Genomic DNA, 25,738 nt, shown 5'->3' on the forward strand with positions numbered 1-25,738 from the left:
GAGGAGACCCACAGTAGCTGAGAAAGGAGAGGAAAACAGGCGACCTGGAGGCGGAGGAGGTAAGGGGACCGGGCTACACCTCACCGGGAGGGCAGAGGCGGCGCGGCTGGAGGAGGACAGCAGGGGGAGGAGCGAGGGGCTTCCGAAAGGCTTTCCATCCCGGCCGCGAGCCGGCGGGTCCCCTGCATCCCGCTCCTCCTCTCCTCACCTGGGAATCGGAGGCGCAAGGAGGGCTACCGCTGGGCGCCGGGTCTGTTTCCAGCCCCACTTGGCGACATGGCGGCCGACGTGCCGTCACGGAGCTTGCTCGGGTCTCCCGTGGCTCCGGTGGAGGAGACACCTCTCGCTTTTCCGCCCCGCCTCCCTCTGCGCACCCCTCGAGGCTGGCCGGCTGGAGGCTGGCGGCCCGCGACCGCGGAGCATAGAGCACTGGCGGCTAGAGAGGAAGCGCAGAGCGCGGACAACCATAGAGTACGAGTCCGGACACCAGCCGGATGGTCGGTCGCTCTCCTCAACGGTCCACTCACAATCCTCGGGCGGCTGGGCCGAGGCGGAAGCGGAAGTGAGGGAGAAAAACAGGAAGGCTCCGCTGTTCGCATGCGCAGGCTATAGTGTTTACTTCCGCTTGACCTGGCCCGGACGCCAGAAAATGTTCCACGTGGGATACCCTGCATGGGGTTCACTGTAGTAGCTACACTTGGTAATTCTTGGAGCGGGTCTGAGAGACAAGGACATGTGGATCCCAGTGGCCGGGCTTCCTCGGCGGCTGAGGCTCTCCGCCTTGGCGGGCGCTGGTCGCTTTTGCATTTTAGGGTCTGAAGCGGCGACGCGAAAGCACTTACCGGCGAGGAACCGCCGTGGCCTGTCTGACTCCTCTCCGGAGCTGTGGCCCGAACCGGATTTCAGGAATCCGCCAAAGAAGGCGTCTAAGTCCAAGTTAGACTTTAAGCGTTACGTAACCGATCGGAGATTGGCTGAGACCCTGGCGCAAATCGTATGGGGAAAACCAAATAGACCTCCACACCTACTGCTGGAGTGCAATCCAGGTGAGTCCAGCTGAGTTGCATTTTCTTGGATGTTCACCATTTATTCAAACGTATTGATCCTCCTTGGGGTGCTATTTAAGATACTGGGGTTTTTTTGTTGTTGTTCTTTTGCTTTGAGACAGAGTCTCGCTCTGTCGCCAGGCTGGAGTGCAATGGGGCGATCTCGGCTCACTGCAACCTCCGCGTCCCAGGTTCAGGCGATTCTCCTGCCTCAGCCTCCCGAGTAGCAAGAACTACAGGCGCGCGCCACCACGCCCAGCTAATTTTCTTATTTTTACTAGAGACGGAGTTTCGCCGTGTTGGCCAGGATGGTCTCGATCTCTTGGCCTCGTGATCCTCCCGCCGAGGTCTCCCAAAGTGCTGGGATTACAGGCGTGAGCCACTGCGCCCGGCCAGATACGGGTCTTTCTTTGAAGCTCCTTAGTTGGAGAGATTGCCCGCTACATAAGCGTAGAGTCTGTATCGTTAATGACACCACAAAATATTTCTGTAGCAGCTTGCACTTTACACAATATTTTGATAAAACATGCTCTTAGATCTTACCTCCCCAAAAGAGTTGCAAGCCTCTGCCGGCTGAAAAAATGATGTTATCTTATTCTTCCGTGCACTCCCTATAGACCATAGCAGGATGCTAAGAACACAAGATTTATAGGCTTTTTGAATAATAATTTTTTAAAGCACCATTTCATATCATAGGGAGTCAGTTCTGTTTAGGCTTGACAATCTCTTTGATGGTTAAAGCATTCGTATAGTCCGTGAGAAAGTGATAGGCTAGAGGCAGTCTATTTTGCTGTGATTTTTTTCTTCTAAGAGGTAGTGAATCATGGTGATGAAGAGTGCAAGTTTTTGCCTGGTGCGGTGGCTCACGCCTGTAATCCAGCACTTTCAGAGGCCGAGGCGAGTGGATCCCTTGAGGTCAGGAGTTCCAGACCAGCCTGGCCAACATGGTGAAACCCCGTCTCTGCTTAAAATACAAAAATTAGCGGGGTGTGGTGGCGGGCGCCTGTAATCCCAGCTACTCGGGAGGCTGAGGCAGGAGAATCGCTTGAACCCAGGAGGCAGAGGTTGCAGTGAGCCGAGATTGCCCCACTGCATTCCAGCCTGGGTGACAGAGTGAGACTTCATCTCAAAAAAAAAAAAAAAAAAAAAAAAAAATGCAAGTTTTGCAGTCACTGACAATGATTTCAAAGCCAAACTGCACCACTTTTGATGCTGGAGTCAAGTAAGTATATATAATTTCCTGTTTCCTTATATGTAAAAAGGAGAGTGACATCTACTTTGGGGATGCTGTCAGATTTAAAAATCAGATAATAAGGTGTGAAACATCTAATCAAAGTTTGATATTGAAAGAGATTATGTTGTTTCTTGTGCAAATAAACTTTTCATTCTATTAATGTGCCAGGTCCTGGAATCCTGACTCAGGCATTACTTGAAGCTGGTGCCAAAGTGGTTGCCCTCGAAAGTGACAAAACTTTTATTCCACATTTGGAGGTATATTTTTAGTTTCTCAACGTATGTTATTGTTTGGTCAACTACCTATGAGTGGTTTAAGGAAATAGAATTAAGCACACAGTTTTTTAAATAGAATATCTTTTAGGGAGCCGTCTCTGAAATATCTTGTTTATTCCCAAAGACTAGAACACAGTTAATATTCAGTGCTGTTGAATGGCTGAAACATGAGGAGTTCTAAGACTTGTTTGCTAGTTCTAGGTCGGCTACAGCCTAGTTGGGTGACTTTGAACAGTGTATAACTGGCATCCCTAGGCTTGTTTCCCCATTTCTACTAAGCTGCGCTGTGCTCCTTTCTTCTATGAGCTTGGAATCTAATTGGAGTAAGTGCTGATATTAGGTTAATGGAACTGTGTAACCTCTAAATTTAGGGTTTCAAAGGCAAGAAAGGTTGGCATACAAATTAAGTATTTTTTATCTGAAATGCTTAGGAACACAACTGTTTTGGATTTCAAATTTTTTCATATTTTGCAATATTTGCATATACATAATGAGATATCTTGGGGATGGGACCCGAGTCTAAAAATTCCTTTTTTGTTTCATATACATCTTATTCATAAGGCCTAAAGGCAATTCTGTATAATATTTTAAATAATTTTGTGCATTAAACAAAATTTGTATACATTGGGCCATCAGAAAGCAAAGGTGTCACTATGTCAGCCACCCATGTGAACAATCTGGTTGTTTGACATCGTCATCATCCCTGACTTTCTTTTTTTTTTTTTTAATGGAGTTTCCCTCTTGTCACTCAGGCTGGAGTGCAATGGTGCGATCTCAGCTCACCGTAACCACTGCCTCCCAAGTTTAAGCGATTCTCCTGCCTCAGCCTCCCAAGTAGCTGGGATTACAGGTGCCCGCCACTATGCCTAGCTGACTTTTGTATTTTTAGTAGAGATGGGGTTTCACCATGTTGGCCAAGCTGATCTTGAACTGCTGACCTCAGGTGATCCACCCACCTCGGCCTCCCAAAGTGCTGGGATTACAGGCGTGAGCCACCGTGCCTAGCTCCTGACTCTGAATTTATATGCTTCTGATAAGCCATTATTTTCTTACACTTATTCACACACGAGTGCTTAACAATAGAAAATATGACATACCATTAGTACAGTAAAAAAGAAAATGTGTTCAGAGAAACTAAGCAGCACAGCAGCAGCATCAGAATCCCTGTGTCAGCTGTTGAACAGTGGAAACACAGAGCGGCAGGCTTTCAGTCTTCTCCTGGGATGCTGTGTTTTCATTAAAAGGTTACTGTACACCACATTTTATTTTTTCTTAGGCAAGAAGAAACATCAGAAGCAGCTGAGGGACCAAGAAGTGGGTCCGTTAAGGATAAGGAGACATTCTGCCAGCTGGCTTTTAAAAATGTTTCCTATGGGCCAGGCGCGGTGGCTCACGCCTATAATCCCAGCACTTTGGGAGGCAGAGGCGGGCGGATCACTAGGTTAAGAGATTGAGACCATCCTGACCAACATGGTGAAACCCTGTCTCTACTAAAAATACAAAAATTAGCTGGGCGTGGTGACGCATGCCTGTAGTCTCAGCTACTCGGGAGGCTGAGGCAGGAGAATCGCTTGAACCCGGGACTCAGAGGTTGCAATGAGCTGAGATCACACCACTGCACTCCAGCCTGGGTGACTGAGCTACACTCTTTGTCTCAAAAAAAGAAAAAAAAATAGTTCGCTATGGAGTCATCTGCCTTATTAACAATGGTTTTTGTCTTAGGTGACTCCCTTCGATTTTTATAAACTGACCTCATCTTCGTGTTGTACACCTGCATCTTCACTGCAAACTTGTCGCAGAAAGTCAGGTGTGGAATTTTCCACTTTTGGCATCATGCTGGCACTCAAAAAGTTTCACATTTTGGAGCATTTCAGAATTTTTGGATTAAGGATGCTCAGCCTGTAGTCAGATATAGTTGCATAGAGTGAAGGCATTATCCAAATAGATTTTTCAGTGATTGTGCTTCTTAAAAAGCAGACACATTTACATAACAATGAAGAAGTGGAAATCCTTTGCATCTTTAGGCAGTCTCTTACTCTCATTCTCCTTCCCTCTTTTATAATCTTCAGTTTCAACTTAGGAAACTTCTATTTCTCTATGCCAACTTTGTGAAACCATGCAGAATGGCTGTATCCAAAATTGCATGACAACAAAAAATTGTGTAAATATCTGTCAAATCCAGTTGTTTAATTCTTTTAAAATTATGAGTATGAAATTATTGTTATTCTACCACTTACTGTTTTGAAAAGAATTCAAGGTTTTAGCTAGGTTATTTAATTGATGTTAAATCTGAGGGAGTTCCAAAAATGTGAAGAAAAAAAGAACACATAATTGCCCGAAGATTTAAGATCCTGAAATATGATTCAGTAAACATAGTCATCTGTAGTTTCAACTTGGAAATTAAAAACGAGAAGATAACTTTTATCCTGTTTTGAGAAAAAAAAAAGCCTATATTTAAAGGTTAATCTACATGTTCACAAAGTAATTGTGTTAAAATGTCTTTGTTTCTATTTAAAGTTTGTTATTCTGTAACACAGTAGTTGCTTTTTTCTCTAAAATCTTCAAGGCTGAGGACCGAGGCTCATGCCTGTAATCCCAGCACTTTGGGAGGCCGAGGTGGGCAGATCACTTGAGGTCAGGAGTTTTAAAACAATTGTTTAATGAAAAAAGGAAGGTTAGGAAGTAGAGAATTTTTGAAACAATAATTATGATAGGAATATCAATAACAAAATGTTTCTGAAGCTATAAATGTAAGCTAAAAATCTAAACATCATTGACTAAATCGTCTTTGATTAGAACTAGTTTTTTCTCTATTAAGTCTCTTATTTTCTACTAGCACTAACTTGTACTCAACCTTTAGTACATATTCTCTCACTTTTTAGTAACCATTGTTATGATAAATTGAAAAGCCATTCAAATAAAATTTTGTGTGAATTAATCTGTTTGCCAGAGTGAAAAGAGAAATAACAATAGGTAAACAGAACTCTTGTGGCTCTAAGTCAGGAACTTAAAGTGGCGCTCTTAGTGGATAATGCTTCTGGCCACCTAAAGTTTGTTCCTGAAAACTGAAAGGAGTTTCAGTGGTGATAGCTGGGATTACAGGCGACTGCCACCACGACCGACTAATTTTTTGTATTTTTAGTAGAGACATGGTTTCACCATGTTGGCCAGACTGGTCTGGAACTCCTGACCTCAAGTGATCCGCCCACCTCAGCCTCCAAAGTGCTAGGATTATAGGCTTGACCCACTGCACCCGGTAAATGAGACAAACTTAATGGAAAGTACCTAATGACTAGTAGAAACTCAAGGGTTACTTGCCTTTTCGCTGTTCTTTTCCCATTCTGTTTTTGAGTCCTAATGCAATCCACTTGAATTTTCAAATGTGATCTGTTGTATCAATTATTTATCCTGGAGCTTTGATTATTATCATGTTTGAATTGTTGAGTGTTAACTGATGGGTGCTAAAGCAAGAATGTAGGGTGCCCTCTCAGAACATACAAGTGTATTGAAGTCATAAAGTGTTCATTGTTTATACATTTTCTTTTTCTTTTTCGAGACAGGGTCTCACTCCCATTGCCCAGGCTGGAGTGCAGTGCTGTAATCACAGCCCACTACAGTCTCAACTTCCCAGGCTCAGGTGATTCTCCCACCTCAGCCTCCCAAGCAACTGGAATTACAGGCACACGCCCCAACACCTGGCTAATTTTTTGTATTTTTAGTAGAGACAGGGTTTCGTCATGTTGTCCAGGCTGGTCTCAAATTCCTGGGACTACAAGCATGAGCCACCACACCTGTGCTGTTTAGCTTTCCTTAATTACAAAGATTAAACTGCCTTTTTGATAACTTGAAAGATTATGTTAATGCTATATCAGGGGTGTCCAATCTTTTGGTTTCCCTAGGCCACACTGAAACATCAACTGTCTGGGCCATACATAAAATATGGTAATACGAACAATAGCTGATGAGCTTAAAAAAAAAAAGTCCATGTGTACATCTCATAATGTTTTAAGAAAGATGACAAATTTGTGTTGGGCCGCATTCAAAGCCGTCCTGGGCTGTATGCGGCCCTCAGGCCACACGTTAGACAACCTTGCTATACGTGTTGACTGATAATCATATGCATTAGATAGGTACTCTTTCAGTTTCCATGACACCACACTCTTCTGGTTTTCCTCCTTACGTGTATTCTCAGTTTCTTGTCATTAGACTTTGGACATACTCTACCTTCAGGGCTAGTCCTTTGTTTCTCCCTAGTGTAGACCCCAGACTTAAATTACCTTCAACAAGCCAAATTCCCACACATTTATATTGTCAGCCTGGACCACTCCACTGAGCACCTTATTCAGGTCTGCAACTTCCTACCTGGCACCTCTGCCTAGATCACATAGGCATCTCGAAATTAGTGTGACCAAATGTATATGATTTCCACCCCTAGTCTTTCCCTTCCTCTAGTCTTTTTAAAACTTCCCCTTGAAAGTGATTGTTAAAATTTACTGGATTTTTTTGTTTGTTTGTTTGTTTACTTTGGAGATGGAGTCTCACTCTGTCACCCTGATTAGAGTGCAGTGGCGCAATCTCAGCTCACTGCAACCCTGCCTCCTGGGTTCAAGCGATTTCTCCCACTTCACCTCCCCAATAGCTGGAATTACAGGGGTGTGCCACCACCCCTGGCTTACTTTTGTATTTTTAGTAGAGACAGGGTTTCACCATGTTGGCCATGCTGATCTCAAACTCCTGACCTTGGGGGATCCGCCCTCTTTGGCCTCCCAGAGTGCTGGGATTACAGGTGTGAGCCACTGCACTCGGCCAAAATTTACTAGATTTTGAGCTGGGCACGGTATCACACGCCTGTAATCCCAGACACTTAGGAGGCTGAGACAGGAGCATCACTTAAGGCCAGGAGTTTGAGACCAGCCTGGGGTCATAGTGAGACTCATCTCAATAAAAAATAAGAAGAAAAAGTATTTTACTAGATTTACAAATAGGATAATATAGGTTGAACGCAAATGCTTAAGAAAAACTAGGTGTTTCCATTAATAACTTTAAGTTACATCATTTTCAACCTTAGTAAATATTAATAGAATTTTCTGTGCACAGAAACATCAATGTACACATTAAAAACATAATGCCTTCTTATTGATTTTTTTTTTTGTAACTTCAAATTAAGTTTATGGAGTCTATGACTGATTCTTGCCCTAACTATGAAGGTCTCTAGTACTACTGCAAGAGGAGCAAATCAGAGCAGTGAGAAGACTGAGATATATTAGACCTCTTCCAGCAAACAAGGTGTATAGTTGCTTCTGTCTTTAGAAAAAGTAAATGAAAATTATGGAAATGAGCTAAGTTCATTTATTTGGTGGATAGCTGACTGGATTCCCCTAGAAGAAAGGTATTCTCTTGAATCCATCTGCCTTTCACTTTTATATTTTAATTGTTTTTCTTTACTGTGAAACATCTTTCATTTTTTCTTCCCATGACCAAAGCAGGTGGCTCACAGTTCTCTATATGAGGCCAACCATGGTGTCAGAATCTTCGCCCAGTGCCTCAGGTAGCCACTACTAAGCAGTCAGGGAGTGGCATGAAAAGCTTTTGAATAGCTGAAGCCATTATGATAAAGAAAGTAAGTGGGGCCGAGTGCAGTGGCTCACACCTGTAATCCCAGCACTTTGGGAGGTCAAGGTGGGCAGATCTCTTGAGCTCAGGAGCTTGAGACCAACCTGGGCAACATGGCAAAACCCTGTTGCTACAAAAAATCCAAAAATTGGTGGGGCGTGATGGTATGTACCTGTAGTCCTAGCTACTTGTGGGACTGAGGTGGAAGGATCACTTAAGCCCAGGAGGTCAAGGCTGCAGTCAGCTGAGATTGCGCCACTGCACTCCTGCTTGGTTGACAGCTTGTCTCAAAAAAAAAAAAAAAGTAAACAGATAAATAAAAATTTATGATAGGTTATTTCTGTTTGGGGGGCTTTTTCTTGGTAATATTATTGTACTTTTGCCACTTCTCAGTTATTAATTGATTTTTACTTCCTCTGATAAATTTTGCATATGTTAGTAATATTTTCTTTACATTGTTATGGAGGTAGCAATATTTTTTGTAAAAAGGTAATTCAGCCGGGCGTGGTGGCTCACGCCTGTAATCCCAGCACTTTGGGAGGCCAAGGTGGGCGTATCATGAGGTCAAGAGATTGAGGCTATCCTGGCCAACATGGTGAAACCCCGTCTCTACTAAAAATACAAAAAATTGGCTGGGTGTGGTGGCGCACCTGTAGTCCCAGCTACTCGGGAGGCTGGCACAGGATCACTTGAACCCGGGAGGCGGAGCTTGCAGGGAGCCGAGATGGCGCCACTGCACTCCAGCCTGGCAACAGAGCGAGGCTCTGTCTCTCAAAAACAAAACAAAACAAAAAAACAGGTAATTGAATTATTTTTAATTTTTTACATTTTATTATTGGTTTTTTGAAGTAGAGTTTTTTGAATTGTTGCAAAGTATACTTAATGCTGAAATTTTTAACATGTTATCTTTATCTCTCTTTAGTCCTTAGGAAGAAATCTGGATGGAAAACTACGAGTGATTCACTGTGACTTCTTTAAAATAGATCCTAGAAGTGGTGGATTAATAAAACCACCCGCCATGTCTTCTCGAGGGCTCTTTAAGAATTTGGGAATAGAAGCAGTTCCTTGGACAGCAGGTCATTTTTGGAATTTACTAAAGCAAATACCTAGAATTTGCCAGGTTTCTGTAGCAGTATAACTGATTCATTGATGAAATTTGTGTTTTATTTATTTATTTGTTTTCTGAGATGGAGTCTTGCTCTGCACCCAGGCTGGAGTGCAGTGGTGCAATCCTGGTTCACTGACCCTCTGCCTCCAGGCTCACGTGATTCTCCTGCTTCAGCCTTCCGAGTAGCTGGGATTACAAGTGTGTGTCACCACACCTGGTTATTTTTTTGTATTTTTGGTAGAGATGGGGTTTCACCATGTTGGCCAGGCTGGTCTCAAACTCCTGCCCTCAAGTGATCTGCCCGCCTCGACCTCCCAAAGTGCTGGGATTACGGGTGTGAGCCACCGTGCCCCGCCTAATTTGTGTATAATTTATATTATATTAATACAATTTATGAGCAGATGCTCTGACTCTGAATATGGCATTTACCTCACCTAGACACAGATAACCAGTTTATTTCCCCAAAAGCCAAGTTCCATGCCAAGGAAAGATATTGAGGCTTAGTTTTAATTGAAATAAACTTGAAATTAATATAGTTTGTTCGTTTGTCTCAATAAAATATGGACATAGGACAAAGTGCTAAGAACTTTATTCAGATCTTTTTGCTTATATTCCTAACAGACATCCCTTTGAAAGTAATTGGAATGTTCCCAAGTAGAGGTGAGAAAAGGGCACTTTGGAAACTCGCATATGACTTGTATTCCTGTACTTCTATATATAAATTTGGACGAATAGAAGTAAATATGTTTATTGGTGAAAAAGAATTCCAGGTATGTCATTAACAAATACCTATTTTTTGTTCTGAAAGAGTCTGTAATTTTTCTCTGAGTACTCTTAATCTGTGCAATTTTAATTTAGGGCTCATGACATTTGAGGGTCTAAGATTGTTTTTAAATTCTGCAGAGCAGTCTTTAGACTCAGGTTGCTTTTTCAGTGTACAGTTGAGTGGTTTTAAGTGCATTCCCATTGTACAGCCATTACCATCATCTGTCTCCAGAACTGTTCATCATCCCATACCAAAACTGTACTCATTAAACACGAACTCTGTTTCCCTCTTCCTGCATCCCCTAGTAATCATTATTCTACTTTCTGTCTCTATGAATTTGACTATTCTCTGTACCTCATATAAGTTTACGCTGTAATATTTCTTTGTGTCTGGCGTATTTCACTTAGCATAATGTTTTCAGGGTTCATCAGTGTTATAGCATGTGTCAGAATTTCATTCCTCTTTAAGGCTGAATAATACTCTATTCTGGCCAGGCATGGAGGCTCACTCCTATAATCCCAGCACTTTGGGAGGCCAAGGTATGCTGATCATTTGAGGTCAGGAGTTCGAGACCAGCTTGGCCAACATGGCAAAACCCGTCTCTACTAAAAATACAAAAATTAGCCAGGTGTGATGGTGCATGCCTGTAATCCCAGCTACTTGGGAGGCTAAAGCAAGAGAATCGCTTGAACCTGGGAGGAAGAGGTTGCTATAAGCCGAGATCATGCCCCTGCACTCCAGCCTGGGCGACAGAGCAAGACTTTGTCTCCAAAAAAAAATCCATTGTATATATATACACCACAGTTTGTGTGTTCATGTATCAATGAAATTTGGCTGTTTTTACCTTTTGGCTGTTGGGAATAATGCTGCAATGAGCATGAATTTACCAATATCTCTTCAAGTCCTTTGAGTGTACAACTAGAAGTAGAATTGCTGGATCATATAGTAATTCTATTTTTAGTTTTTTGTGGGTTTTTTGTTTTTTGTTTTTTTGGGGTTTTTTTTCAGACAGGGTCTTGCCCTGTTGCCCAGGCTAGAGTGCAGTGACATGATCACAGCTCTCTGCAGCCTGGACCTCCTGGGCTCAAGCAGTCTTCCCGCCTCAGCCCCCAAGCTGGGACTGCAGCCACACACCACCAGGCCCAGCTTTTTGTAGCGATAGGGTCTTGCCATGGTGCTCCGGCTGGCCTCCAACTCTGGGACTCAAGCAGTCCTCCTGCCTCAGCCTCCCAAAGTGTTGGGACTACAGGCATAAGCCACTGTGCCTAGTCTATTTTTAGTTTTTTGAGGAACCACCATACTGTTTGTTATCCATCGTGGATGCACCATTTGACATTCCTACCAGCAGTACACAAGGGTTCCGATTTCTCCATACCATTACTGAGAGTCGTTTTCTGGGTTTTTGGTAATACCTCTCCTAATGGTGTGAAGTGGTATTTCATTGTGCTTTTGATTTGCATTTTCCTAATGATTAGTCATGTTGAATATATTTTTATGTACTTACTGACTGTGTATCTTTTAAGAAATGTCTGTTCAAGACATTTGCCCATTTTTAATGGATTATTTTGTTTGTTGCTGAGTTTTAAGAGTTCTTTATATATTCTGGATATTAATCTCTTATCATACATGATTTACAAATATTTTCTCCCATTCTATGGGTTGCCTTTTAACCCTGTTAATTGTGTCCTTTGATGCCCAAAGTTTTAAATTTTACATTGTAATATATAATGAAATAATGATACAACTCACCATAATGTAGAATCAGTGGGAACACTGAGCTAGTTTTCCTGAAACTAGATGGTCCTACTTGGGGGCGATAGGAGATAGTGACAGAACATCAGGATTAGATTCTCATAAGGCCCTCACAACCCAGATCCCTCACACGTGCAATAGGGATTGCGTTCCTTTGAGAATCTAAGGCGGCTGCTGATCTGACAGGAGGTGGAGCTCAGGCGGTGATGTGAACAGTGGGGAGCGGCTATAAATACGGATGACGCCTCGCCTGTTCACCTGCCGCTGACTTCCTGCTGTGTGGCCCAGTTTCTAACAGGACACGGACTGGTATCAGTTCGTGGCCCGGGGACTGGGGACCTCTGTTGTAGCTAATAGTTCATTGCCAAATCCAGTGTTGTGAAGGTTTCCTTGTGTTTTCTTCTAAGAGTTTTATAGTTTTGGCTCTTGTTTAGGTCTTTGATCCATTTTGAGTTAATTTTGTTTATGGTTTCAGTGTCCAGCTTCATTCTTTGATCTGGTTTTCCCAGCACCATTTGTTGAAAAGACTGTTCTTTGCCACCATTGAATGGCTTTGGCGTTGGTGTCAGAAATGATTTGACCATATGTGTAAGAGTTTATTTCTGAGCTCTGTTGTATTCCACTGATCTAAATATTTGTCCTTAGGCCAATACAACACTGTGTTACTACTGTTACCTTGGGAAGTTTTGAAATCAGGGGCTGATTCATCCAAATTTATTCTTTTTAATGATTGTTTAGGCTATTTGAGTTTCCTTGAGATTCTATATGGATTTTAGGATGATTTTTCTGTTTCTCCAAAACATGTTAGGATTTTCATAGGGATTGCATTGAATCTTGAGATTGCTTTGGGTGGTAATGGCATCTTAACAGTATTCGATATTAAATCTTCCAATCCACGAACATGAAATGTCTTTCCATTTATTTGTGGGTTTTGTTGTTGTTGTTTTCGTTTTTGTTTGACACAGAGTCTCACTCTGTCGCCCAGGCTGGAGTGCAGTGGCAGGATCACAGCTCACTGAAGCCTTGACCTCCCAGGCTCGGGTGATGCTCCCACCTCAACCTCCCCAGTAGGTGGGATGACAGGCGTGCACCCCCGTGCCTGGCTGATTATTGTCTTTTTTGTAGAGATGGTTTTACCATGTTGCTCAGGCTGGTCTTGAACTTACGGGTTCAAGTGATCCTTCTGCCTTGGTCTCCAGAGGTGCTGGGATTGCAGGTGTGAGCTACTGTGCCTGGCCTCCATTTATTTGTGTTTTTAATTACTAGCTTTTAAGTTACTTTTGGTGCTATTGTAAATGGAATTGTTTTTCTAATTGTCCATTGGTAGTGCATAAAAATGCAACTGATTTTTGTATCCTGTAGCTTTGCTGAATTTATTAGGTTTTTTGTTTTGTTTTGTTTTTTAGATGGAGTCTCGCTCTGTCGCCCAGGCTGGAGTGTAGTGGTGCAATCCCGGCTCACTGCAAGCTCCGCCTCCCGATTTAAGTGATTCTCCTGCCTCAGCCTTCTGAGTAGCTGGGATTACAGGCACGCGCCACCACGCCCAACTACTTTTTTGTATTTTTAGAAGAGATGGGATTTCACCATGTTGGTTAGGCTAGTCTCAAACTCGTGACCTCATGATCCACCTGCCTCGGCCTCCCAAAATGCTGGGATTACAGGTATGAGCCACAGTGCCCAGCCAGGTTTTTTTTTTTTTTTTTTTCCCCGCTTTGTTTTTAAGTAGAGACAGTGTCTCACTTTGTTGCCCAGGCTGGTCTCGAACTCCTGGGCTCAAGTGATCCTCCTGCCTCGGCCTCGCAAAATGCTGGGATTACAGGTGTGAGCCACCACACTCAGCTGAATTTATTAGTTTTAACAGGATTTTTTTTTTTTTAATATTTAAGGGGTTTTTTAATTAATTTTTTTAACTTTAAAACATTTAAAAAAATTTTTTTAGAGACAGGGCCTTGCTCTGTTGCCCAGGCTTGAATATAGCGGTATGTTCATAGCTCACTGCAGCCTCAAACTCCTGGGCTCAAGTGATCCTCCTGCCTCAGTCTCCCTGTAGCTGGGACCACCTGTGTGCACCACCACACCCAGGTAGTTGTTTATTTTTGTAGTGACAGGGTCATGCTGTGTTGTTCAGGGTGGTCTTGAACTCCTGTCTTCGAGTGATTCTCCTGCCTCGGCCTCCCAAAGTGCTAGGATTACAGTTGTGAGCCATCACACTGAGCCTAAGATTTGAGACTCTAGTTTAATTCTCTGTAATGGAAGGTCTTCCTGACAACCTTGATCGTGCTATGAGTGTCATCTTTCTTTTCTGCCCAGAATGTTTCATGTTATTAATCGGTTAATCCAGTTTAACAGGAAATGCTTATTTGTCTTGCTGTATTGCCCCTGCTGGAGTGCTATGGCTTTTCACAGGCACAGTCATCTCACACGGAACGCCCAAACTCCTGGGCTCAAGCAGTCCCCTTGCCTCAGCCTTTCGAGTAGCTGGGACTACAGGCGTGCACCGCTGCACCCGGCTTTTTGCATCTAATTCTAGTTTTCTTAAACGTCTAGATGCCATTAAAATAGTTCTATTAAGATTCAACATTTGTTTTTGATTGATTATAGATGTGTATAACGTAATTTTTATTTTCCTTTTACTAGAAACTAATGGCAGATCCCCGAAATCCAGACTTGTATCATGTATTAAGTGTTATCTGGCAAGTAGCTTGTGAGATTAAGGTTCTGCACATGGTGAGTAAAATCCTTCTATTTAAAAACGTTTTTCTTTAGAGACAGAGCCTCATTCTGTTGCCCAGGCTGGAGTGCAGTGGCGCAATCATAGCTTGCTGCAGCCTTGAACTACTGGACTCAAGTGATCCTCCCATCTTAGCCTCTGGAGTAGCTGGGACTACAGCCATGCGCCACCATGTCTGGCTAAGTTTTAAAATTTTAAAAAATATTGCCCAGCCTGGTCTTGAACTCCTGGCCTCAAGTGATCCTTCTGCCTTAGCCTCCCAGATCACTGGGATTACAGGCATGACCCACTGCACCTGGCTCTAATTTTTATTTTTTTTATTATTTTTTATTTTTTTGAGATGCGGTCTCACTTAGTCACCCAGGCTGAGGTGCAGTGGTTCAATTTCGGCTCACTGCAACCTCTACATCCTGTGTTCAAGCAATTCCCCTGCCCCAGCCTCCTGAGTAGCTGGGACTACAGGCGTGCACCACCACACCTGGCTCATTTTTGTATTTTTAGTAGAGACAGGTTTCACCACATTCGCCAGGCTGGCCTTGAACTCCTGACCTCAGGTGATCTACCCGCCTCAGCCTCCTAAAGTGCTGGGATTACAGGCGTGAGCCACCGCGCCTGGCCCTGGCTCTAATTTTTAAATTTTTGCAATGTGGATCTTCATGTATTCTCTTCACTGCTTTTGCCTGAGAATATGCTGAGGTCTTCAGTCTGTGCACCTTGCTGTATTTTTTTTTTAAGCTCAGGAATGTTATCTCATTTGATTTTAGCTTTTGTTCCAATTCTTTTTTTTTCCTCTCAAAAACATTTGAGGTTCTTAGGTTGGATCTCTGATCCTTGTCTTTGGTGTCTGTCATGCTCTCATCATTTTTCTCCATTCCCAGAATCTCTTTACACTTAGTCTTCACATCACCGATTCTGCTTTCTGCCCGCACTGTGTATTGTACTCTTAGTACTATAGTTCTTGGTTTCTCTAAAATTCTTCCTTACCCACTGATCTTGTCTCATTCTGTTGACTTTCATCTCAAGTCTTCTGTCCTGGTAGCTTTCAGCTACCTTCTTCAGAGAGGCCCTCTGAGGACTTTAGCTTGCAGAATAATGTTTTCGTCTTCTTGTTTCCTTAGTATTTGTTTTCAAAGGTCCTGTGTTAGGTTTTGCCATTTAATAAACTCCAGAAAGGAAATCCTGGTCTTTCTGGACCTAACATTTCTCAGCACTTGCTCCGCTGTGTATCTGCAGCTGTAGAGTAAGGTGTTGAGTCAATTCCCAGTGTCTTGCGGGTTTTCCTCCACTGTCCTTGATGAGGGGAAAGCTGCTGAGGCTCCACCAGGCATGTGGGAAGTGGCAGTACCCATTGTGCACGGCTGATGGTGCTTTTCTTCCCCCACTTAAAGTGACATTCCTGCAACTGCCAGGAGTTTCACAATTTGGCCACAATTATATGTTTTGTTCCACTCTCATCGCCCCTGTAGTTAATAATAATTTACTATTTGACAGTAGCCTTTCAGACCTTGTGTTCAATATTGTTTAGTCTTTTAAGCCTATGTCAGATCTATTTTAACCCACTCTATTCTGGAATTTAATATGGTTATGGTTATATATAGTTTTTTTAATAGAGAATACTTTTTCAGGTAGGTCGGTTTTTTATTTTGAGACACGATCTCACTCTGTCATCCCAGGTTGGAGTGCACCAGCACAATCCCAGCTCACTGCAACCTCCGTCTCCCAGGCTTAAGCAATCCTCCCGCCTCAGCCTCCCAAAGAGCTGGGACTGCAGGCATACGCCACCACACCCAGCTAATTTTTGTATATTTTGAAGAGACAGGGTTTCACCATATTGCCCAGGCTGGTCTCGAACCCCTGAGCTCAAACGGTCCTCCTACCTCAGCCTCCCAAAGTGCTGGGATTACAGGCATGAGCCACTGTGCCTGACCGGATCGTCTTTTAAAATTGCCTTATGCACCAAATTCTATTACAAAAGATAGATACCGAAAAATAGTGATCCATTTTAAAATTGACGCTAGGTTTGTGTTGTTTTTGGATAGGGTCTCACTCTGTTTCCCAGGCTGGAGTACAGTGGCGCAAGAAGTAGGGCAAAAAGAAATCCTCAGCATTCGTCTAATATCCCTTAAACTGCTGATTCTGACTGTGATATGGAAATATTGAGTGGGAAAAATTATAACAAATACTTATCTGCATAATTGCATAAAGGGCAAGTCATGTTTAATAAGGAAAAGAGGTACTAGTATTTGGGTAGACTTTTGATCCTCCTCCTCTTTAAAAAAATTAAGGAGAGAGATGTGTATTATTTAGCTATAACATGTTTTTCTTAAATCCAGTTAGACTGACCATTCTCTTATTTAGGCAAGGTATTTTTTAAGGAAGTAATAATTTGGGGCACTTTGACCAAAGAGAAATAGAAGATGTTGTTTTGCTTTGTTTTTCTTCCCCAGGAGCCTTGGTCATCATTTGATGTATACACCCGAAAAGGGCGGCTGGAAAACCCAAAGCGTAGGGTAAGAATAAAATAATACCTTTTCCTTTTTCTCCCTACGTGACATATTTTTATTTTATTTTTTAGGACTATTTGGTAGTCTATATTTAACTTTTTAACTTTAAAATATCTAGAAACGTTCTTTAAACATACCTTACTACTTTTAATGAATCGAAAGTATTTTGGGAGAGTTTTATCAGCTGTTATACAATGGATGCTAGCATAGTAATAGGCTTAAAAACAGAATCTGAGTTCTCATCTTATCTCTTTTGAAATGAAGGTACGTTCCAAGTTTGGAAAATAAAATCATTTTAATATTTATCTAATTCAATTAATCAGAAACAAAATTTTATGACGTATTAATCGATTAGAAATTTATGATATTCGAGGTCAAGAGATCGAGACCATCCTGGCCAACATGGTGAAACCTCGTCTCTATTAAAAATACAAAAATTAACCGGATGTGGTGGTGCATGCCTGTAGGCCCGGCTACTCAGGAGGCTGAAGCAGGAGAATCACTTGAACCTGGCAGACAGTGGTTGCAGTAAGCCAAGATCATGCCACTTCACTCTAGCCTGACGACAGAGTGAGACTCCGTCTCAAAAAAAAAAAAAAATTGTGATATTACTACTCTTATTACATGGTTGAATTCACCGATAGGTACTTATTGTTTTTTACCCAGGAGTTACGCCTTTATTTTTGTTCATTTTTTCACCTTTGTATGTAAGAACCAAAGTGACAGTGATCTAGTCCTCCATTTAGTTTCTCTCAGGGCTAGTCGTGAAATTCTAATAAAGTAGCTAAAGTTTCACAAAACAATTTTTTGACTCAATTCAGAAGTTTCACTTTAGAATTAGATGCCTGTCTTTAAAGTTTGGGGCTTAAAAAAAAAAAAAACTAATTAAATGCTAACGATGGCCTAATCTCAGTATAACAGCTTAGTCTGAAGACCCTGTTTGCTTGCTTGCTTATGTTTCTTTCTCACACTTGCCACTAAAGGAAAAAGAAAATTATCAGTTTTCTTTCAATGATGTGATTTTAGAGTGATCAGTCATCATTGTGCTTTTAGTTCTGTTTGACTATTTATACAGCATATTTATGTAGTCTCAAAAAACAGAATAGGAATAATACATTTTGTCTAATACAGTACATTTGGATACTATTGGGGACTTATCCAAATATTCCACAAATGAACAATCCTGTATATAATGTACTTTCTCAGTTTTTCAGCAAGAAGATGAAAAGCTGAAGTTTTTTTGGCCAACTTAAAAATATAAACTTGGCCAGGCGTGGTGGCTCACACCTGTAATCCCAGCACTTTGGGAGGCCGAGGCGGGCAGATCATGAGGTCAAGAGTTTGAGATCAGCCTGGCCAACATACTGAAACCCCGTCTCTACTAAAAATACAAAAATTAGCTGGGTGTGGTGGCACGTGCCTGTAGTCCCAGTTACTCAGGAGGCTGAGGTGGGAGAATCACTTGAACCTGGGAGGCAGAATTTGCAGTGAGCTGAGACTATGCCATTGCACTCCAGCCTGGATAACAGAGTGAGACTCTGTCTCAAAAAAAAATGCGTGTGTATGTGTGTGTGTATATATATATAAACTGCTAGGGATGAAGATGAAATAAGCAAATGTCATATTTTATGACGGAATTTATTTTAGAAATTTCACGTGTATCTTTGATATCAAGGTGCTCATATTGCTATAGAAGCAGTTTCAGACATTTAACAGGTTTTTAGGGCCTATCATTTTTTTTTTTTTTTTTTGAGACAGTCTCGCTCTGTCGCCCAGGCTGGAGTTCAGTGGCGCAATCTCGGCTCACTGCAAGCTCCACCTCCCAGGTTCACGCCATTCTCCTGCCTCAGCCTCCCGAGTAGCTGGGACTACAGGCGCCCGCCACCACGCCCGGCTAATTTTTTTTGTATTTTTAGTAGAGACGGAGTTTTACCACGTTAGCCAGGATGGTCTCGATCTCCTGACCTCGTGATCTGCCCACCTCGGCCTCCCAGAGTGCTGGGATTACAGGCGTGAGCCACCGCGCCCAGCCACTAGGGCCTATCATTTCTATCCAAATTTTGTTTGAGACTTCTACTTTTTAAATATCCAATTAAAAATTTTAGTCATTAACTTTTTTTTATCCTTTGGATCCGATGGTGATGTTTTATCTCGAATATAGCAACGACTCAATATATGTTAATGCCATGTTTGGGATTTTTTTTTTTTTTTTTTTTTTTTTTTGAGGCAAAGTCTCATTCTGTCACCCAGGCTGGAGTGCGATGGCATGATCTTGGCTTGCTGCAACCTCCACCTCCCGAGTTCAAGTGTTTCTCCTGCCTCACCCTCACCCGCCCGAATGCTGGGATTACAGGCATGCTCCACCATGTGGGGCTAATTTTTGTATTTTTAGTAAAGATGGGGTTTCAACCATGTTGGCCAGGCTGGTCTCGAACTCCTCACCTCAGGTGATCCGCCTACCTTGGCTTCCCGAAGTGCTGGGATTACAGGCATGAGCCGCCACGCCCAGCCTATTTTTTTTTCTTTTTTTTTTTTTTTTTTTTTAAAGACAGTGTCTCACTCTTCTCCCAGGCTGGAGTGCAGTGGCACAATCACAGCTTACTGCAGCCTCAAACTCCCAGGACTCAAGTGATCCTCCCACCTCAGCCTCCCAAATAGCTGGAACAACAGGTGTGCATCCCATGCCCAGCTAGTGTGTTTGTTTGTTTGTTTGTAAAGAAGGGGTCTCCCTATGTTGCCCAGGCTGGTCGCTAACTCTTGGTCTCCAGCGATCCTCCCACCTTGGCCTCCCAAAGTGTTGGATTGCAGGTGTGAGCAATCCGGCCTCATGTCTGGGATTTGATTTTATCCTACTTACATGTTAATAAATGTTACCGTTTCTCGGATGTTTGCCTAAGACTCCTGGATCAGACAAAGGATGTTCTATGCCTCTCTTCCCATGGAGTGATGTGAGATGGCTCAGTTGGATGCCTTGCATTTAGTGGATTTGCTTTGCAGCTGAGAAATACAGAGCTGGGGGAATCTAGGTCTTCTTTTTTTTTTTTCTTGTCAGGGTCTTGCCCTGTCACCCGGGCTGGAGTGCAGTCGCGTCATCTTGGCTCACTGCAAACTCCACCCGGCGGTCTCAAGCGTCCTCCCATCTGAGCCTCCCGAGTAGCTGGGGCTACAGGCACCACCACACCCTGCCAGTTTTTGCGCTGTTTGTAGAGACAGGGTTTCGCCATGTTGTCCAGGCTGGTCTCGAATTCCTGGGCTCAAGCGATCTGCCCACCTCAGCCTCCCAATGAATCCACCTCTTTCATAGCAAACATTAAGCAAGACTGCCCTTTTGTTTTTTTTAAGACAGGGCTTGGCTCTGTCAACCAGCCTTGAGTGCAGTGGCATGCTGTCAGCCTCCACCTCCTGGGCTCAAGCCATCCTCCCACCTCAGCCTCCCGAGTAGCTGGGACTACAGGCACACACCACCACACCCAGCTAATTTTTTTTTTATAGAGATGGGGTTTTGCCACTTTGCCCAGGCTGGTCTCGAACTCCTGACCTCAAGTGATCCATGCCTTGGCCTCCCAAAGTGCTGGGATTATGGGCATGAGCCACTGCTCCCAGTCACAAGCCTGTTCTTTGTCCTGGAGAGAGACGTTATCTCCTCCCTCAAGGTTACGCATTGCAAACAGCTCTGAGAAATGGCCCAATTCATTGGTAAAGACCAGTTAGGGCTTTGTGTTCTTCGTGTACACAATAAGAAAATGTGGGCCGGGGGCTGTGGCTCACGCCTGTAATCCCAGCATTTTGAGAGGCCGAGGCAGGCGGATCACGAGGTCAGGAGATCGAGACCATCGTGGCTAACACGGTGAAACCCCATCTCTACTAAAAATACAAAAATTAGCCATGTGTGGTGGCGGGCGCCTGTAGTCCCAGCTACTCGGGAGGCTGAGGCAGGAGAATGGTGTGAACCCGGGAGATGGAGCTTTCAGTGAGCGAAGATCGCATCACTGCACTCCAGCCTGGGCGACAGAGTGAGACTCCGTCTCCAAAAAAAAAAAAGAGAGAGAATTTGAAGACACTCAGGGCCTGTGGTGATTGTGTCTTTCAGCAGGTAGCTTGAAGAAAGAAGCAAGCAATGTCTTAAACTCTGGCAATATTTTGTGACTAATGCAATTCATTTTTTCTTCTCTCCAGGAATTATTAGACCTATTACAACAAAAGCTATATCTTATTCAAATGACTCCTCGTCAAAATTTATTTGCCAAGAGCTTAACACCTATGAACTATAACATATTTTTTCACTTGTTAAAGCACTGTTTTGGGAGGCGCAGTGCCACTGTGATAGACCACTTACGGTAAGTGAAAAGAATAAAAGCAAGTATAAAAGTAGCAATTGGATGCACAAATTATTCTTTCATGCTAGAGGTCTATTTTTTATATCTTGATTGACAGAGTGAGGTACCATGTTTTCCCTCATATTTCTTCAAAATAATTTGTTCTCCCTGGTGTACATTTTGAGGAAAATATATTTTTCCCATAATCTCTCAGTGAGTTTCATTTATTTTTCCTTCTTTGAAAACATGCCCAGGTTGTTTAATCTTTTTGAGAGTATAGGCCTAGCTTTATCTTACAGGAAGCACTAGCTGCCTGCCACTGGTGGGGTGGAGAGAAATCAGCATTACTGGAGGCATGCCCACACTTACCTCTCATTGCCTGTCTTCAGTGGTTCTGTTTCTTAACCAAAGTAGGGATAGATAATTATACCACCCTGGTTTCCTTGCTCTGGATCAAATTTTGTTTTTACCCAAAGCTTTGTAAAAATAATAGCTTGTAAGTAACACTACTTGCTTTATGTCTATATAAGTGAAAAACATTTTTTTGTTGTTGTTAGAGACAGGGTCTCGCTGTGTTGTCCAGGCTGAAGTGCAGTGGCACAGTCTCAGCTCACTGCAGCCTCGTCCTCTCAGGCTCAAGTGATCCTCCCACCTCAGCCTCCTGAGTAGCTGGGACTACAAGCATGCACCACCATGCCCGGCTAATTTTTATATTTGTAAAAATATAAAATTTTTGTATTTATATTCTGTGTTTATAAATCATATGCCAATTTTTCTAGAGATGGGGTTTTCCATGTTGCCCAGGCTGGTCTCAAATTCCTGGCCTCAAGCAATCCACCTGGCCTGGCCTCCCAAAGTGCTGGGGTTACAGGCATGAGCCACTGCGCCTGGCCATCTGTGTAATTTGTGTGTAGGGCTGATGCACACACCTCTGTAAGTAGTGTTGGGGTTACAGGAGGGAGACACCGTGCCTGGCCATCCATGTAATTTGTATGTAGGGATGATGCATACATCTATGTAAGTAGTGTTGGGGTTACAGGCGTGAGCCCCCCACTCCCGGCCATCTGTGTCATTTATATGTAGGGCTGATGCATATGTCCCTGTAAGTTGTGCATTATGCCTTGTAATCAGCAGCCCACAGTCATTCAAAGTCTTGCCACAGGATGGGTAAAATATTAAAATCGTTATTTTAACAAATTTGATCATTTAACATTTAACTCTGAATGAGCTGTTGACTAGACAATATTTATCTAAAAATAAATGTTAAAAGTGGCAATAGCCTGGATGCAGTGGTTCATGCCTGTAATCCGAGCACTTTTTGTGAGGCCAAGGTGGGAGGATCACTTGAGGAGGCCGGGAGTTGGAGGCTGTAGTGAGCCATAAACTCACCACTGCACTCCAGTGTGGGACACAGAGCAAGTTGACCTTGTCTCTAAAAAAAAAAATGGGAGGCAGAGAGCGCCAGCAAGACTTTGAGACGAGCCTGGGTGACAGAGGAAGACTCTATCTCTGAAAAAAAAAAAAAGTGGTAATAGACTAGTAAAAGGCAATAGACTAATAAAAGGCAATCTATTATTTTTCGTCTTGCCACCTTGTGGTGGCTATTTTGAATGAAAATATCAAGAAAATAGGGAAATAAGGAATAAATGTTGTAAATCATGGTGCAAAATATTAAAAATGCTCCTGGTAATCTCAGTGGACTAGAAACATGTTACCAAGATTCCATTTAATATCAAAAAGTATTGGAATTGAACGGAGAGTCTCACTCTGTTGCCCAGTCTGGAGTACAGTGGCACGATCGTAGCTCACTGCAACCACGAAGCCCTCGGCTCAAGTGATCCCGCCTCAGCCTCTTCCCCCTGGCACTACTGTGCCCACCACTATGCCCGGCCAACTTTTTACGTTTTTTGTAGAGATGGGGTCTCACTGTGTTGCTCAGGACGGTCTTGAACTCTTGGGCTCAAATGATCCTCCCACCTCGCCTCCCACAGTGCTGGGATAGCAGGCAGGAGCCACCACACCCAGCCCAAAATATTTTTTTACAGTTGTTTAGTTATTGTTGTCGGAGGCTTATCGATGGTTTCTTGCTAAGCTGATATACAGTTATATACCTCGTATTATGTACCTCATTAATTATATGTTGTATATATATTATATAATAGACCTTATATATATAAAACCTCATTTCAGTCAGTGGTGGACGAATGTACAATAGTGGTCCCGTAAGATTATAATGATGCTGTATCTTTTACTGTATCTTTTCTATTACTTACCATCGTGTTACAGTTGCCTACAGTATTCAGTACAGTAACATGCTGTGCAGGTTTGTATCCTTGGAGCAATAGGCTATGCCATATATCCTAAGTCTGTAATAGGCTGTATCACATAGGTTTGGGTTAAGTACTCTGTAAGATGTTCAGGCAACAATGAAATCACCTAACAGTGCATTTCTCAGGACATACCTCCATCATTAAGCAATGCTGGCTGTATAAGGAAGTTCGCGACTTTATAATGTGTTTACCAATGATGGTTACATCCAAATGTGAAAAATGATTCCCTCTTTGTAAACTGCCGAACAGCAGTTTACACAGATGGCCAGGCATGGTGGCTCCCTCCTGTAAGCCCAGCACTACTTACAAAGGTGTGTGCATCAGCCCTACATACAAATTACATGGATGGCCAGGCGCAGTGGCTCATGCCTGTAACCCCAGCACTTTGGGAGGCCAAGCCAGGTGGATTGCTTGAGGCCAGAAAAACTGCTGTTTGTAGTTACTGAACTTTGACATGAACCAAAAGAAGTTAAGAGTATTTTCTGCAGAAAGGAAAAGGATGAAAGAGGTAGGCATAATAATTTTTTTAAAGGGTAGTGATCAAACTAGAATTTTGTGTAAAAATTGATTACAGTATATGAAAGCCTAAACCTGCTATTAATATTTTCATTATAGGTTAGCTATGAAACTTTAGAAATAAGCGTAAAGTTATTGGAAGCTCTTAAACTAAATAAGATTGCTTATATATAATAAGTTAGGCTTTTTTTCTTATTATTTCAATAGCCTTAGGAATACAAGTGAGTTTTTGGTTTCATGGAATTAAGTACATTTACTTTGTATTTCTTTTGCAGTTCATTGACTCCACTTGATGCGAGGGATATCTTGATGCAAATAGGAAAAAAGGAAGATGAGAAAGTAGTTAACATGTACCCTCAAGACTTCAAAACACTTTTTGAAACTATAGAGTGTTCCAAAGATTGTGCTTATAAATGGCTATATGATGAAACCCTGGAAGATAGGTAGCAACCAGACTGTCGTTTTTGGTGGGGCGGTTTATTTATTTGGAAACTGACATGAAAACCAAATGTGAAAGCTCACATCCTCTCAGCGGAAGGTAACTGTTCTTGTTTTGCACAAGCCAGGCAGATCGTTTCTCCTAAGTTGATATCATTGGCTTATTGGATGAAACAGTGGCTGCTATTTTATTCACAATGGAATAAAATGAAAACTCAATTAATTGTGGATTTGATAAGATGGAATTCGTTTTGTTTCAGATTCCTATTTAAATATTTCACTTTTACTGCTGCTGATTTTTGCATCATCTTGAAGAGCAAGAGTCTGTACATTACTAAGCTTAGAAAGTAAGCAAAACCAATGTACTGATTTGCCTTTCAGTTCATTGAAATGTATCGTCAAGTACTGTACAATGAAATTGTTTAAATTTTAATATGATTTAAGCTTTTTTAGAAATTAAAATATTTTAAATAATAAGATTTTGTGGTTTCTTTTGGTCTCTAAGTACCTAGTGAAACATTAAACTGACCCTTATTTACTCCTTTTTAGTTCTGTCATGTAGAGTCGATATAGTTTTGGTGAATAATTCAGTCTGTATTACTGAAAAGTCTCCTGCACATTTGTTCTATCAAGAAAATTCATCTGAAGTTGGATATGAACCTAAATGGAATTTATGTGAACCTAAATGGAATTAAGAATATTTTCTTGGCCGGGCACAGTGGCTCACGCCTGTAATCCCAGCACTTTGGGAGGCCAAGGCGGGCGGATCACGAAGTCAGGAGTTCGAGACAAGCCTGGCCAAAACGGTGAAACCCCATCTCTACTAAAAGTACAAAAATTATTTATTTCCTTGCCAGGAATGGTGGTGTGCATCTGAGGAATGGTGGTGTGCATCTGAGGAATGGTGGTATGCATCTGTAGTCCCAGCTACTCAGGAGGCGGAGGGGGGAGGACATCTGAGCCCATGGGTCTAGCCTGGGGGCAACATGGTGAAACCCCCATTTCTAAAAATACTTTATAAAACAGCTGGGCATGGTAACAGGTGCCTGTAGTCCCAGCAACTTGGGAGGCTGAGGTGAGAGGATCACTTCAGCCCAAGAGTTTGAGGC

General features: G+C 42.5%; 2 protein-coding genes and 1 pseudogene across 3 annotated transcripts in view; 2 read left to right on the forward strand and 1 right to left on the reverse strand.

The window, feature by feature from the left end:
• Positions 1–535, reverse strand: part of CNST (consortin, connexin sorting protein) — a 118,059-nt gene extending 117,524 nt beyond the window's left edge. The window contains exon 1 of the mRNA XM_003267340.3: positions 209–535. The gene's annotated coding sequence lies outside the window, so the exon portion shown is untranslated. The remainder of the gene's footprint in view (positions 1–208) is intronic.
• Positions 1–25,103, forward strand: TFB2M (transcription factor B2, mitochondrial). Of its 2 annotated transcripts, XM_030812561.1 has the most exons (9): positions 1–59; positions 813–1,046; positions 2,449–2,537; positions 9,091–9,244; positions 9,898–10,046; positions 14,432–14,521; positions 16,973–17,035; positions 21,206–21,366; positions 24,467–25,103. In XM_030812561.1, exons 4-9 carry the CDS (start codon positions 9,187–9,189, stop codon positions 24,636–24,638), a joined length of 693 nt encoding a protein of 230 aa, XP_030668421.1. In that variant the 5' UTR covers positions 1–59; positions 813–1,046; positions 2,449–2,537; positions 9,091–9,186; the 3' UTR covers positions 24,639–25,103. The 2 variants fall into 2 exon arrangements, with proteins under 2 accessions (XP_030668421.1, XP_003267387.1); XM_003267339.4 differs by lacking the exon at positions 1–59 and having other exon boundaries at positions 554–1,046.
• The window catches only part of LOC100598690, a 17,239-nt pseudogene continuing 16,189 nt past the window's right edge, over positions 24,689–25,738 (forward strand).

Source organism: Nomascus leucogenys, chromosome 5 (assembly GCF_006542625.1).
Source record: "Nomascus leucogenys isolate Asia chromosome 5, Asia_NLE_v1, whole genome shotgun sequence".
NCBI classification, from domain to species: domain Eukaryota; kingdom Metazoa; phylum Chordata; class Mammalia; order Primates; family Hylobatidae; genus Nomascus; species Nomascus leucogenys.